This window comes from Mesoplodon mirus, assembly GCF_964341445.2.
Source record: "Mesoplodon mirus genome assembly, chromosome: 9".
NCBI classification, from domain to species: domain Eukaryota; kingdom Metazoa; phylum Chordata; class Mammalia; order Artiodactyla; family Ziphiidae; genus Mesoplodon; species Mesoplodon mirus.
The window spans coordinates 53,766,788-53,782,850 of NC_138985.1; the positions used below are offsets into that span (position 1 = coordinate 53,766,788).

Genomic DNA, 16,063 nt, shown 5'->3' on the forward strand with positions numbered 1-16,063 from the left:
TATAGCAAAGTTCTTTAAGGTAACTGAGCAACTGAGCTCTACTAGTTTTTGTTATCTTCTAAGATACAAATATTACTTCATTAATCCAACTTATAAACTGATGTATTTAACTAGAAAAGTAAATAATTACATAAGAAAAGTCATGAGAAACTTCATCACATAGACTCTATATAACACTTTCAGTATCAAAACAATAAAAATACCATTTCTAATGTTAGTTATGAAAGGATTCATGTTCTACACTGACTATCAAAGAGGGCTTAGAGTAATAAGCACAAGTGACACTGAAAAACGCCACATCCTGAAAGAAATGGTTAAAATGGAGATTGAAATATCTTTTCTATTATACATCACATCAGCAAACCTAGAAAATGTAAAAGAGCCCAAGGAGGCATAAATTGAGAAGATACTGCACCTTGCTGCTTTGCCATGAGAGTGAAATATAAAAAGATACTATTTTGAAGGCTGCTAAATTATCAAAGAATGGTAAAAGTTAAGAATCACAATGTTATGGTTGAATGGAGCCTTATGATGCTTTATTATGAATGTAAAGCTTATGTTATCAAATAGGAAAATGCAAAAGACTCATTCTACCCAGATTTTAAGATTTCATGTGAAAGGCAATTTTAGAAATTAAATCTAAATTGTGTCTTAACAAAGTGGTAAGTACTTTAAGGACCAAGCGGAAGGCTTACTAATGACATAATAAGGTTTTGAAGTGCTATGACATATTTATATACATATCTGAGGCCTGAATCACTGGGAATACTTGCAGCTATTTTAAGCTCTGTGGACCCTAGAGTTCAGTGCCATTTAGCTTTCTCTTCACACCCCACCAAAGCTATTTTTGGCCTTTCTGTGACTTAACTGTATAAGCAGTGGGATAACCCATTGTGCATGCTTTCCTGCCCCATAATTAATTGGGTTCCAAAAGCAACTTTAACCTGACCTGAAGTCAGGACTTTGAGAGTTACATGGCCCTTTGGGCCTTCTGTGCATGCCACCTGATCTTGGGCAGATTATTTAACTTCTCAAGAGAGAAAGAGAAATTATAAAAGTGTTTTATATTGAGTTCCGGTGAAGACTAGTAGCTAACATAAAAGCTCTGTAAATAACTAATTTTACTAAGAATCATCTAGTCTACACAATGCTATAGAAACAATATGGTACTGGCAATAGAAACAGACACATAGACCAATGGAACAGAGGACCCAGAAATAAATCCACGCATATACGGTCAACTAATCTTTGACAAGGGTGCCAAGAATATACAATGGGAAAAGGACAGTCTCTTCTATACATGGTGCTGGGAAAATTGGATATCCACATGCAAAAGAATGAAACTGGACCCTTATCTTACATCATGCACAAAGTTAACCTGAAATGGATTAAAGACTTAAATTTAAGACCTGGAACTATAAAACTCCTAGAAGAAAACATAGGGAAAAAGCTCCTTGACATCAGTCTTTGCAATGATAATTTGGATATGATACCAAAAGCACAAGCAACAAAAGCAAAAATAAACAAGCAACTAAAAAGCTTCTGCATAGCAAAGGCAACAATCAACAAAATAAAAAGGCAAGTTATGGAATGGGAGAAAATATCTGCAAACCATACATCTGATAAGCATATGGTTTTTTGGATATATACATTTGCTATGTCCAAAATATATATGGAATTCATATAACTCAATAGCAAAAAACAAAAATAACCTTATTAAGAAATAGGCAAAGGATCTGAATAGACATTTTCCAAAGATGACATATAAATGGCTAATGAGGGTACACGAAAAAGTGCTCAACATCACTAATCACCAGTGAAATGCAAATTAAAACCATAATGAGATACCACCTCACACTTGTTAGAATGGCTATTGTCAAAAAGACAAGAAAATAAGAAGTGTTGGTGAGGATGTGGAGAAAAGAGAACCCTTGTATAACATTGGTGGGAATATAAATTGGTGGGAATGGAAAACAGTATGGAGGTTCCTCAAAAACTTAAAAATAGACCTATGATATGATTCAGCAATCTCACTTCTGAGTATATACCCACAGGAAGTAAAATCAGTATCTTGAAAAGATATCTGCCCTCCCATGTTCTTTGCAGCATTATCCACGATAGCTAAGATGTGGAGAATCTATGTGTCCACTCACAGAGGAATGGATAAAGAAAATGTGGTATATATATACAATGGAATATTATACAGTCTTTTAACGAAGGAAATCCTGCCATTCACAACAACATAGATGAACCTGGAGAACATTTTGCTGAGTGAAACAAGCCAGACAGAAAAACAAATATACAGGGAAAAACAAAAACAAATATGACCTCACTTATGTGCAGAATCTAAAAAAGTCTAATTCATAGAAGCAGAGAGTAGAATGATGGTTGCCAGGGACTGGCAAGTGGGAAAAGTGGGGAGGTCAAAGGGTACAAACTTTCAGTTATGAGTAAGTTCTGGGAATCTAATGTACAGATGGTGACTACCGTCGATAATACTGTATTGTATACTTGGAATTTGCTAAGAATAGATCTTAAGTGTTCTCATCACACATCAAAAAAAAAAGGCATCTATGTGAGGTGATGGATATGTTAATTATCTTGATTGTGGTAATCGTCTCACATTGTAAATGTGTACCAAATCATCACACTGTATACCTTAAAATATATACAACTTTTGTCAGTTATACCTCAGTAAATAATAAGCTTACTTTTCCTTTAATAAACTTACTTTTCCTTTCCATAGCGGAATCTTTTCCCTACACGACCAAACTCTTAAAAAGCCCACCTATATCATTTTAAAGATAGAGAAAATAAGATGCAAAGAGTTAAAACTTACTATAAGTCAAATGTTAGAAGTGGAAATATAACCCAAGTCTCTTGACTCCAAATCTAATATTTTTCAGTATACCTTTCTGTTTCTAAGCCTCTTTTATGGAACCATTTGGAAAATCATTTCTTTGGTCTTTAACTTGACAATTAATTCTAGAGAAAAAAGCCAGGTTATTCCATTAAGGAATAAATGTAGCCACACACTGCTTCATTCCACCTTTACCAGAAATAAGACAATCCCCAAAGCAAATTTATAGAATCAGTTATAGGGCAACTCTAGTTGTCAGTCAATGCTCATTCAATCTTATATTCAATAGTATCAACAGCAATCATTTTATTAGGTATATCATAGGTATTAATAAAGCTAATTAAGCCACAAAGAGTTCGTTCATGTCTTGTTTGTTCTGCTCAAGAAAACAATTGTATAATAATTTTAGAAAATGTTTCACTAAATAATTAATATTTTAGTAATATAAAAGTTAAAATTAGCTATATGGACTATTAACAGAAGTTCACCCTGAGGCCATACTGGCTAAATAAGGGGATATTACTGTCAGTAGTTGATAGGTATTTTATCTTTAGACACTAGGCAGCAAGTTTTAGCAGTTTTTGCCTTCTTGTTATGAAACATCCAAAAGTTTAATGGATTTCTGAATTCTAATAACTTGGAAGACAATTTTAGACATCAACCTTCCCACACAATAATGGATCTCACTAGTTTCTTTAACTCATCCTTATTTTTGGTGAGCCAGTATTAAGGTGCACCATAGTTGCATTTCATTAAGTTACAAATATACAGAGTTCAAACCCACAAATTGCAGTGATAACTATTAGCTCTTGGTGGGGCTAAATTAACCTAGTACCAGTTGCCAGGACAATCACTTGAGACCAGAATCTCTGCTAAGTAATTCCTGAAGCATTTACCAGTTTACCACCATGTATAACTAACTTTTAATAATCATGGAGAAAAATACTTCTCACTATAATACGATTCAAGAACAGCACAGATTCTAGAAGTACACAGGGCCAGATACAACCAAGTCCATATCCTTGACCCCTCAAGAGCCAGGATTTCTCACACACACTGTTGCTCATATCCTCCTCTCTCTCTCTCTCTCTCCCTCTCTCTCTCTGACACATTTTTAGACATTCTGAAAATGTCAAAGCATACCCCAGCACAGTGCAGTAGTGCTGTGGAACCAATAGAAAACCTATTCTTTAGTAATTCTTATAGCTCAAAAATCACAGCTGATGACCAATATCAGTCTCTTTTTAATTAGGAGAAATAGGATAATCCTGTGCAATGAACACTGTATCTGGAATCGGAAGATATGATTTCAAATCCACTTTCTTGATGAATGAAAGAATATATTGCCTTATATATAGTAAAGCACTCACATGTTTTCTTCCTTTGTACCTACAACAATTAGAGATACAACATAGTATTGGGGAGGTTATTGAGTTATTCATGAACTTGCCTCGTCCTGCAAGCTGCCACAATAACATTCACCTGAGGTAAACAACACTGCTTAAAGGTATCTGCCATGTTTGTTCCTACAAAAATGAAATACTAGAAAACTATTTTTCCACAATTTGTTCATAATTAAGTATAATCCTGTTTTCTTTAGAATTACTATAAATCCATTATAATTTGTTTTGCAGAATAAGCACAAGTATTATCCTTCTAGAATCAACTGGATGATCCATGGAGTCATGGTCAGTTCCAGGGGTTCAGATGAGGGGTAGAAAGGGAAAGAGATTGGTTTCTGGCTCTTCCATCAGTTTCTCACTCAGGTTTTTCACATCAATAGGTGAGTAGTGTTCTCTCTTTCCTCCACTTAACTTTTGGCAAACCCAGTTAGAGACCATCATCAGATAAGCTCAACCTCTTGTTAAAATAAATAGAATATAGGACAGAAACAGCATCAGTGATTTGGTTTCTTTGACATTTAATGAGAGAACAAAATTATATATTGAAGACAAAAGACAACAGTGCCAGGCACAGACCCAGGACAGGTGCTGTGAAAAAGCCTATCGTGGTGGTGTCTGGGGATTTAAACTCTGGAGAAAAGACTAAACTAAAATTAAGAATAACAAAGTCATTAGTATATACTTCTTGGCAGATTATTAGCTGTATGTGGAAGCTTTGATAAAACAGGCTTTTAGCAATGTTTTAAATTTCAGATTTAAGAAAAATCCTCTCCTACTCGCCATTTGTTGAACACTGCCGTGTATTTCCATTGTTATTCACTGCCATGGAGCCCAATTACTCCTTTGTTTTCTTATTGACATTTAGTCCACATTATCACAAATAAAAATCACAAGGATACCATTACCCTTCAACACTTCCCCAATGTATAAATCCTAATTTGCATTAAATCCTTGAAGCAACATACGTTGCAGTGAATGAAATGTCCTTCTGTAAAAAGTACTGTAAATAATGAAAGAATTTTTAGCTCAATATATATACACGACTTTACATACAGCTAAACTGACCAAGGTGCTTTTATACACCCTAGGTATACAATATTCAATATGCTTAGGATAATAGTTATTCGAAAGGAATATAATCTTTGAACATAAAACAGTTTAAGAATAAAAAACTTCTATAAATTCACTTATCTATTTTGCTATTGACCCACTGATGTAGAAATTTTACGTACCATAATTAATGGGGAAAATTAGTTAATGAATGCTGCTGATACTCAGTGTAGTTCTCAAAGGCTGAAAACCTTTCCCAAAACTCAGTATCTGAAACCTCTTTAGGAAAAACAGTCAAAGCTTTAACTGTTTTCAGTCTAGTATAAGAAAGCTTTGAAACAAGTTAACTCTAAGCACTCAAGGAAAACTATTTTTAAAAGTGGGGGGGACAAGAGGAGGACCTTAATTTTCAACAATATCGGCCTGAGAAGTAACTTTGTAAGAGAATGTCTGAGTATCTTTAAAAAGAGAGAGGAAAAAAAGTAATTAAAAACGTTGGAAGTCCACAAACTGAGCATAGCAGTAAAAATGACTCAAGAGGGAAAATTTAATGAAAAATAAAAAACTGAAAGCAAATTAATTGATCAAAACACAGACACACACATGCACACACACTGCAGGCAGTCATTCAGCATTATAAGCTAGCTGGCTTTGTATTTTCTTTTAAAATATAATCGTAACTTCTTAATGTATAAAATAAGGCTCTCAAGGTACTCATGAAAAATTCTTACCAAATTTCACTCTAGAGTTAATGATATTAGGCATGTTAAATCAGGAATCAACACATGCTATTTTCCACAGCAGGAACTATATAAATTACAAGCTCTTCCATGTTTTTGTTATTAGGTTTGGTACACTTAAAAATAAGCGGTATTCTACATCGAGTGCTCTAACGCAACTGTTTTTATATCTTTTAGAATTTATATTTCATCTCAGTGCTCAATCCTTACAAAAAACCACAAAAGGACCTGCAATTGCTATTTACTGTCTTGCACAATAAAACTGTATTTGTTCTGTTTTTGAATTCATAGGTTTTGCTTTATGAAGTTTTCAGAAAGAAGCAACTTTATTATATTTTCATTGTTACTCATGATTTTAGCTTAAAGATCATTAATTTTAACACTAACATCCTGCTATATTCTCATTTGGGTTGTTCTATTTATCTCAAAGGTAGACTTATGTATTACCATTACAAAAAAATAACTATTTGCATAATACTTTATGATTTTACATCTATTACAAACACATCACAGGGAGCCTGAGGATGCATTCAGTAGCTTGTCATTCACCACTTCAAGACCCTTCAGAACTAAACAAGGAGGAGAGTGACATTTTGCTAAAGGCAGAAGAAATGAATATAAATAACAAACTTTGAAGTTTTAAAAATACAAAAGAAAATTTTAAAAATGCAAACAAAAATATGATCATATGCATAAACAAGATAATTTCAATTTTTAAAACTCCATGTCCTCTATACACAGCAAGGTGTTTGGAGATTTATGTATCTTCTATTATGATACCCATTGAAATTATCTAAAACTGTGTTACAAAAATAAAGAAAATTACCATCTTCTTGCTAGATTTTATAAATATCATATTAAAATTGTGCCTATTTACATAATTCAGCTTTTCCTCGGCCTTGTGAAATAATCTAGTATCATTTCGTTATTATTCTAGACTTAACCCTATAAATGTGCATATTAAGAATGTTTGAGGGAGATAATAATGATCTAACATGTTAAGAAATTATATTGTCTCATAACTTCTTCTTGGTAAAACAATTACAAAGAAAATTGTTTACATCTTCTGTATTTTCTTCCATAACCACCAGTCCAGATAAAAAAATACTGAATGCTGTTATGTCACCTCTAGTCCAAATGCTCATAGTACTTGAAGCTTTTTGTAAGCAATATGCATCTATACTAAACACATATCCCTGAGCCACCAACTACCTAATTTAACAGTTTTAAATGTACTTTCAAATGCAGCGTAATACCGTCTTAAACATACATATACATACACACACACACACATACACACACACACACACGGAGTGTGCAGAAAAGGAAGGAGGTGGAGAGCAAGAAATGGAGCACGTTGTTGTTTTTCATTCATGCAGTATAGTGATGTCAGTGTCTGCAGCAGCAGCAGCAGCGGCAGGAGCCTTGACCTGTGGAGGCTACAATCCACTGAAGTCAGAACCTTGCAGAATTCAAAAGAAACTGACTAGATAATTGTTTGAAAAATTGTTCAACTGTTTATAGCATGAATTTTAAATAGATAAGTAAAAAGAAGAGATTAGTTGTATAGTTTTACCTTAGGTAGAGAGGAGCAAGGCGGGATGTGGAGAAGTAACAGAAAGGTAATATCATCAGGGAACTGGGGGCAGAAGAACCTACATTCAAAATCATTTCGATGTAAGAAACTGACAAAACCACCTGGTGGTAAAAACAGCAGAAAGGCCTCTTCTATTCCCAATACAAGCTCTCTGATGCAAATCTGTCTCCTGAACAACCAGACTCAGAGAAGTGTTTTCATCATGATTGCGTTAAAATTGCATTAAACTCAGATGTGACATACTACATACAACAAAGAGGACAGTTTAAGCCTGGTCACAAATTTCATTAAAACTACTTGATGATGGACCTTGTAATTCCTAAGCAATTAAGACTTTTGAAGGACGCAGAAAAACAAGTTGTACTATGATCTGTTGTAAGATGTGTTTATCAACAAAAGGGGAGGAGGTACTAGATGACCAATATATTGTTGCAGCAATTGCTGGAACTACTCACTATGCCCACAAAACCCTCTGAACACAGTCTTTCTGCAGTGCTTATTTTATGGCTCTTACATTAGTCCCTAAAAGAAAATCCCAAAACTCCATCTATGTACTGTTGAAACTAAATCACTCAAAAATTTATGTAACTGCTGCCTTCTTTTCATTCTGTTACCTCTCATTTCATACAGTTCTAGAAAATGTGCAAAGGAGTTGCATATGGCATTAATCTGTTAGAAAATGGTGGCCTTTTCTATAAAATACAGCCAAAGATGTGTGTTCAGTTGTGGTCATTATTAGGGCGATCACGTTGTTTTCATTCATTCATTCAGGATTTGCTGGAGGATGTCAGTTTCTGCAGCTGGCTTGACCTGGGGGAGGAGTGGGGGAGCAAATTCCTTCTGGTGCATACTGATTACAGGATGTATTTCTCGGTGCTCCTGTACACATACCACTGCACTACATCCTACCCTGCCTCACCATCAAGTGGTCTGAAAACAAGGGCCTTAGCAACATCCTAATTACAGGTCAGAAATATTAAAACAAAACACCAAAACTGCAATCTATCTTAACACAATCACTTTCTCCAAGTCTAAGACTTTCATCAAGAAAACTCCATTAAAAAAATTACACATACCACATAAACATTGCACAGGCTCCACAGTGATTCCCTTCCAAGCAGAGATTTTTCCCCTCGGTATGATCCGTTCTCTCCAAAATGCAGCAGCAGCATCTGTAGCCCTAGCGTGGTATCTAATAACATGAGCTACTCCTCCCTCCCTTATGAGCTTTACATCCCTGTTTTGGCTAAACTTCCTTTTCTCCCCCAGGACTAAACTAGATCATTCACCGTGTCCCTAAACATAAACCAAACCACCCCAAAACACAAAACATTAAGGGAAGCCGACAGCATCCACCAGCTCACCACTACCTTTGACACCTAAGAAAAACGAAACTTGAGATCCTTTAACAGCTCAACTGAACTGTTAAGTGTACTTAAAAATAGAAGGAAAAAAGTGAGCACACTCCACAAATAGGTCCTTAGAAATTTACCATGAAAGTCTTGAGTTGGGCATAAACTGTTTCCAGTGCAGTACCGCCCTGATGCATATGACTATATAAAGTAGAGAAAAGAGGGAGACAAAAAAAAAAAAAAAATAGCCAAACACTATACACTTCAATTGCACATCCAAAGCTGTCCCCTCTACACACCCAACAGGATATCTTTACATCATAACTGGTGCCTCCACCTCCCCACCCCCAAAAAAGAAAAGAAAATTATCCCGGTAGGCACAGACACATTATAGGAACTTTGTAGGAAAGCACAAAGAGGCTGTAGAGATTACAACCACCACCTTATCTGCTGCCGGAGAGTTTGTGTGCGTGTTTTTTTAAGTGTTTCGCCCAGCTCCTCCTTCCCCCACTACAAACAGCAAACACATGAGTGAGCTAATCAGCTCTTAAACTGAAACACCTTTCGATACAGGCGAGTGATGGAAGATAAAAGCTGAGGGGCGGCAGGAGGGTCAAATAAAAGTTGCTCCGCAGTTCGCTCATCCAAACCCCGCAGCGACCGCAGGGGGGTGAGGTTCCCAAAGCCACTTTCACACCTTCGATAATGCACTAGCAAAGAGAAGCCCGGAGAGGCTGAAGTTTCCACGGAGGGAACCGTCGGGGAGACGCAGCCCGGGAGGACAGAAGGGTTGGGCTCGCTACCTCTGCACACGGGCGAGCCGGGGCTCCGTCGCTCAGGTGAGTTGCTCCTCCGGTGGCTCTCTGGGGACCGTCTCGGGCGGCCCTTGGCCCGCGGCGCCTGCTCGGTCAGGGCCGCGGTCGGCGGCGGCGTCGGGCTGGGCGGGCTGGGGCCGCGGGCCGCGCCGGGCCCCGGGAGGCTGCCCAGCGAGGCGGCGGCGGCGGGCGGGCGCGTGGGACTGTGCTGGCTGCCCCGCAGGAGCTGGTAGGGCACCGTGGCGCGGATGGGCTGCAGCAGCCGGCCGGCTCCCGCAACCGGGGCGCAGCTCACGCTGCCGCCGCCCGCACCGTTCCCGCTCCCGGCGGCGGGGGTGGCGGGCGGGGAACCCGCGGCGCTGCGCCGCATCCTCTGCGGCGGGGGATGAGGAGTCTGAGAGGAACTGGAAGAGGAGGAGGCAGTGGACATGGTGGCTCGGCGGGCCCTGGACGATGCCGGCCAACACCGAGGCGCGGAGCGGGAGGCGCGCGAGCGTGTGGGAGCCGGCGCGATAGTGCGTGCGAGTGTGTAAGGGGGAGGGGCGGGGGGTATCGTGGAGGGGGAGGAGTCTCTCGGCTCCCCCTTCGCAACGCGCACCCCCGCCGCCTCAGCGAGGGGGGAGGGGAAGGCTGCGAAAACAAACGTCCAACGGCCCCAACCGCCCGACCGGGCTCGGTGTGGCGGTCACGGCCGGGGCCGCGAGGAGCCCGGAGCCGCCGCCGCCGCCGCCCCGGGCATCGCGCTGACAGGGGAAAGGGGCAGCCGCCGGGATCACGCAGATTCGCGGGGCTGCACGCGCAGGAGAGCCCGGCAGCTGCAGGAGGGGCCGGGATCCCTGCTTCTGGGGACCTGGTAAGGGGAAAGGGCCTCGAGGTGCCTGGATGAACGCGGAGCCGCGCCACCGCAAACGCCGCCGCCGCCTCCTCTGCCCGCTCCTCACTCCATAAGGCACCTAACCCCTCAACCCGTACCCCGCCCCCTGCACCGCCTCCCGGCGCTCGGGGCCGGCAGCTGCCGCAACGAACATTTCCATTGGCTCCGTCGTTCTCCACAAGGACGCGAGTGATTGGTTTCAGGCTAGGAGTGAGAGGAGCACCTGCCAATGAAAGTAGGCGTTCTACTTTGGAGGCGGGATATGAAGGAGCGAAGAGGGAGAAAGGGGCTGTGCGCTCAAGGAGGGGCGTGAGAGTTGACAGCCTTTGAGGTGAGAGGGGGGCTTTGATTGGGCTGCCCTGGGAGAGTGGGTCCGTGTGTGTCCTGCGCGTGCCCCGACACCCACAGACGCGCACGCCCAGGGAAGCAGGTTGTGAGGGCTCCACCCTCCAGGGCCGTTTGTACAACTTGAGACAGAGGATGCGTCAGGCAAACTTTACTTTGCAAGTACACCTGTTCTGGTGGTGGGATGTTTTAGAAGAATCCATCCCTTCCCCACTAATTTTAGTAATCTGAGTTTTTGTGGCGAGTAGACTAATCAAAAGAATTTAAGGCCATCAGAAGCAATGTCTGGGGGTTGGATTGAACACTGGGTGGATACTTTTACAGTTATCCTATGGACTGAAAAGAGATAATCAAATCTTATGTTCCAAGACAATAACTCTGAATTGCAGGGGTCAACAAGGAATTGTACATCATTACACCATTAGTTAAATGGAGGTGTAATGGAGGGCAAACGCTGTTGTCTTTTCCCAGAAGCAGATGGCCTCTTGGGAGAAATAGTACCAGACTTGATGTAACAATCCACTGGGGTAAATTTAGTTTTTATTCTGCAGTGGAACTGAATAGAAACTAAGATTTTGGATGACTGTCAGGAACCTAACTTTACCCCACAGTAAGCCAAGGTTTTAAACGTTAAGCAGGAACAATTGATTGAAGGGTCCACATCAGATACCCTCCATTCGTTTCCATGAGATAAAAAAGAAGTGGGAGATCAGATTGGTCTACTCTTGGTGTCTGCCCACACTGACAGGCTTCCTCTGATTTCAGGCACTAAATGCAGGGGTCAGTTTCACTTAGAGGAGCCATCCCTCTCAGCTTCATTGTGCCCTCAGAACAGAAAGCATACTAGGTTCTGTAAAAAGTGGATGAAACCCACTTTTTCTGTAAAATGCAAGAATTGCACCCATGAAGACTAGTGACAGTTCCTCACTTTATCACATAGTAGAATAACAGCTAACATTTACTGAGCATTTCATGTGTCAGCCACTGTTCTAAGAATGTTTTTTTTTTTTTTTTTTTTTTTTTGCGGTATGCGGGCCTCTCACTGTTGTGGCCTCTCCCGTTGCGGAGCACAGGCTCCGGACGCGCAGGCCCAGCGGCCATGGCTCACGGGCCCAGCCGCTCCGCGGCATATGGGATCCTCCCAGACCGGGGCACGAACCCGTATCCCCTGCATCGGCAGGCGGACTCTCAACCACTGCGCCACCAGGGAGGCCCTAAGAATGTTTTATGTGTTAATTCCTTCAATCCTCCTATAATCCACAAGGTAGGTACTACTGTTATCCCCATTGTGTTCACATGTATTTGCTTTCCAGAGTAACATATATTAAATATAAATGTAGTAAAAACTTTACTCTTTTAAATTTATTGTAATTGATCTATTGTATTATTTTTTCCATCTAAAATGAGAGATTTCCTCATCCATTAGGAAATTGCCTTCCTTCATGGGGAAAAAGAATGATGAATGGCTTCTTTCTGATGACTTTTTCAGAATATCAAGAACAAAAATTGACGGATTAAAATATGTGAAGTTTTTAAAAATGCTGGTAAATTTCCAAGTTGTCAATTTGATTACAGCATGGTTTCATAATAGAAATGTTATCTCTGGCCACTCCTAAATATAAGTGTGTAACGACCCCAACACTTTAGATTACAGTAATTCTAAATTTATACCAAGCCACAGTCTAATAATGATCAATACCTGATTTGGATCTAAAACAACCTACCTAGCCATATGTTAAAGTCTTTCTGTGTGTGTTCAAAACTGCCAACGCCAACTTAAATCAGACAATCAAAACAAATCTAAATGACGCACACAGAGAACTAGTATGATCTTAAAATACTATTTTCAGTTGCTGATAAGTCACCATGACCTATTTGGATGTTCAATCACCTTCTGTTTACTAAATATATCTTAGTTGCCTCTTAAACCTTTGTTCTCATGAAAGAAATACTGATCTTTATGTGTAAGGAATTCAGTCTCCAAACAAATCAAAGGTGGGCTAAAATAAGCTAAACCCAGTATCGGCTTTCAAATGTCCATTATTGAGTTCTTAACAGTATTTTATTCTTAGTGAGTTTGGGAGTGGGCTCCAAGGGTATGAAAAGAAGCTTTAGGAAAACATACTCCTTAGTAAATTGGGAACCCCTTAGAAGGAAGTGTGGATTGCTGGATGAGAAGAGCATTGTTACCCGACTGTGCTAGCTATGGGATGGTTAGGCCCCGTGCAGATTATCTCTATTTGTTGAATATAAGTGTAACAATCCCTGGAAATTCTATATATGTTAATGTTGGTAATGACCTCTTTACTATGTTGACCTACCTAGAAGAAGACAACATTGAAAGCGCAATTTGGTGGCATGGGAAATACCTTTGTTCTCAGTAACCCACGTCTTGGCTGTTTGTGGAACAAGATTCCACAGTTAGCTAATCTGAAGTAGAACTATTACACTTACTTCTTGGTTCATATATGGTAATGGACTATACTTTAGGTTACATTAAAACTTGGAATCATTGGCTGCATCTGATTAATATGTAGCCCCATGTGAAGAGAGAATGAGATAACTAACGGGCCTACAGAGCTACCAAAACCTCCCTCTTCTAGTTTCATCCAGGTTTGCCAGGCTATGCATCCAAGCCCCAACCAAATCTAAGAGGCAGTCCAGGCTGTCAGTATCAGAAATGAGGTCACGGCTGAGAGAGAACACTAAACAGATCTGCACTGATGTTCATCTTAAGCTGATTAAACTCTCTTGTAGGTGGATTCTTTATAGCAGCAACAAAAAGAGCCTTGCCTGAATTTTTGTCCCTGGCAGATGCTTACAGTAAAACTCCTTACTGCTTGTGACAGGCTACGTGCACCTTTGCACTAGGTGTCCCCTCTGCCTGAGCAGTTCCTACCCCAGTTACCCACATGGCTTGCTCCCTCATTTCCTCCAGGTCTTCACTCAGATATCATCACCTTCTCAATGAAAGGTTTTCTGGAAGCTCTTTTTTAAAATTGCAAGCATCCCCTAGATGTTCCCTACTTACTTTTTTCCCCAGAGCACCCATCACCACCCACCTGTTGTATGTTGTAATTATTTTTTGTTCTGTCCATGTAGAATGTAAGAGCCATGAAGGCAAGACTTTTTATCTGTTTTATTACTGCTGAATCTCCACAATAGTGCTTGGTACCTGGTAGACAATATTTGCTCAATGTTGTTGAAAAGAGTAGCAAATTTTAACCAGTGCTTGTCCCGTGAACTAAACTGTGCCTTTCATCAGAAAAAAAAAAAAAGTTGATAATAGGAAGTATATCACTGTTGCAAAGACATAGCCACAGAGTAGAAAAATGTTCCATGTGGCTTTTGTAAACTATACAGATACTCGCACTGGGGCCAGCATTCAGAAGGAAAGCATATCTTGTATTATGATCCTTATACAGGCAAAGTGAAAAATACTAGTCCTAGTGGCTCTTGGAGGCTCATCAGATGTTGAAAATGGAAACTGAGATTGGTAATGGAGAAGAGGCAGTTGAAATTTGCAGGAAAAAAAAATAACCAACTGAAACTGACAGAGAAGGACAGTTGAGGAGGATCAGTTAGAGAGTGACATCTGCTGATACGTAGTTAGTTCTATCTCTCTGTTAGGAGCAATTCTCAAGAGGCCTGTGTAAGGAAACTGAAAAATATATATATATTAAGTAGAAAGGAACATTTCATGTAAATAACAAATATTTTACTTTGTTTCTTTTCCCCCATCTTTATTGAGATATAATTGACATAAAACATTGTGTAAGTTTAAGGTGTGTAATGTAATGATTTGATATGGGTATTTAGTGCAAAATGATTAACACGATAAGGTTACTTAACACATCCATCACCTCACATAGTTATAAACCTTTTCTTATGATGAGAACTTTTAAAATCTATTCTCTTAGTAACTTTTAAATATACAATATAGTATTGTTAACTATAGTCACCATGCTGTACATTACATCCCCGGAACTTATTCATCTTATAACTTGAAGTTTGTACCGTTGACCACCCTCACCCATTTCCCCCACTCCCTAGCCCCTGCCCCTATTCTCTGTTTATATGAGTTTGGATTTTTTTTAGATTCCATATGTAAGTGAGATCATATAGTATTTGTCTTTCTCCATCTGACTTCACGTATCACGTATAATGCCCTCAAGGTTCATCCATGTCATCACAAATGGGAGGATTTCATTCTTTTTATGGCTGAATAATATTCCATTGTGTATATATATACCACAATGTTTTTCCATTCATCCATCAGTGGACACTTGGGTTATTTTCAGATCTTGGCTGTTGTAAATAGTGCTTCAATGAACATGGGAATGGACGTATCTCTTTGAGATATTGATTTCATTTCCTTCAGATATATACCCAGAAGTGGGATTGCTGGATCATATGGTAGTTCTATTTTTAAGTTTTTGAGGAACCTCCATAATGTCCTGCATAGTGGCTGCACCAGTTTACAATCCCATCAACAGTGCACAAGGGTTCCCATGTCTCTATATCCTCACCAGTACTCATTATTGCTTAACTTTTTGATAATAGCCATTCTAACAAGTGTGAGGTGGTATCTCATTTCGGTTATAATTTGTATTTCTCTGATGATTAGTGATGTTGAGCACCTTTTCATATACCTGTTGACCATTTGAATATCTTCTTTGGAAAAAATGTCTACTCAGATCCTTTGCCCATTTTTAATTGGATTGTTTGGTTTTTTTGCTATTGCATGAGTTGCTTATATATTTTGGATATGAACCCCTTATCAAATATGTTGTTTGCAAATATTTCTCCCATTCTGTAGGTTGTCTTTTCATTTTTGTTGATTGTTTCTTTTGCTGTGCAGAAGGCTTTTTAGTTTGATGTAGTTTCACTTGTTGATTTTTGCTTTTGTTGTGATGCTTTGGGTGTCATAACTATAAAATCCTTGATACGACTAATGTCAAGGAGCTTTTCCCTATGTTTGTTTTTTTTTAAGATTTAATTTTATTTATTTTTGGCTGCGCTGGATC

General features: G+C 39.5%; 1 protein-coding gene across 2 annotated transcripts in view; it reads right to left on the reverse strand.

Moving 5' to 3' along the window:
- The window catches only part of GLCCI1 (glucocorticoid induced 1), a 121,969-nt gene extending 111,487 nt beyond the window's left edge, over window positions 1-10,482 (reverse strand). For both annotated transcript variants that reach the window (XM_082632653.1, XM_082632652.1), the window contains exon 1: window positions 9,806-10,482. In XM_082632653.1, coding sequence (XP_082488779.1) covers window positions 9,806-10,247 — 442 coding nt within the window. In that variant the 5' untranslated portion in view covers window positions 10,248-10,482. The remainder of the gene's footprint in view (window positions 1-9,805) is intronic.
- Between the last annotated feature and the right edge of the window lie 5,581 nt (window positions 10,483-16,063).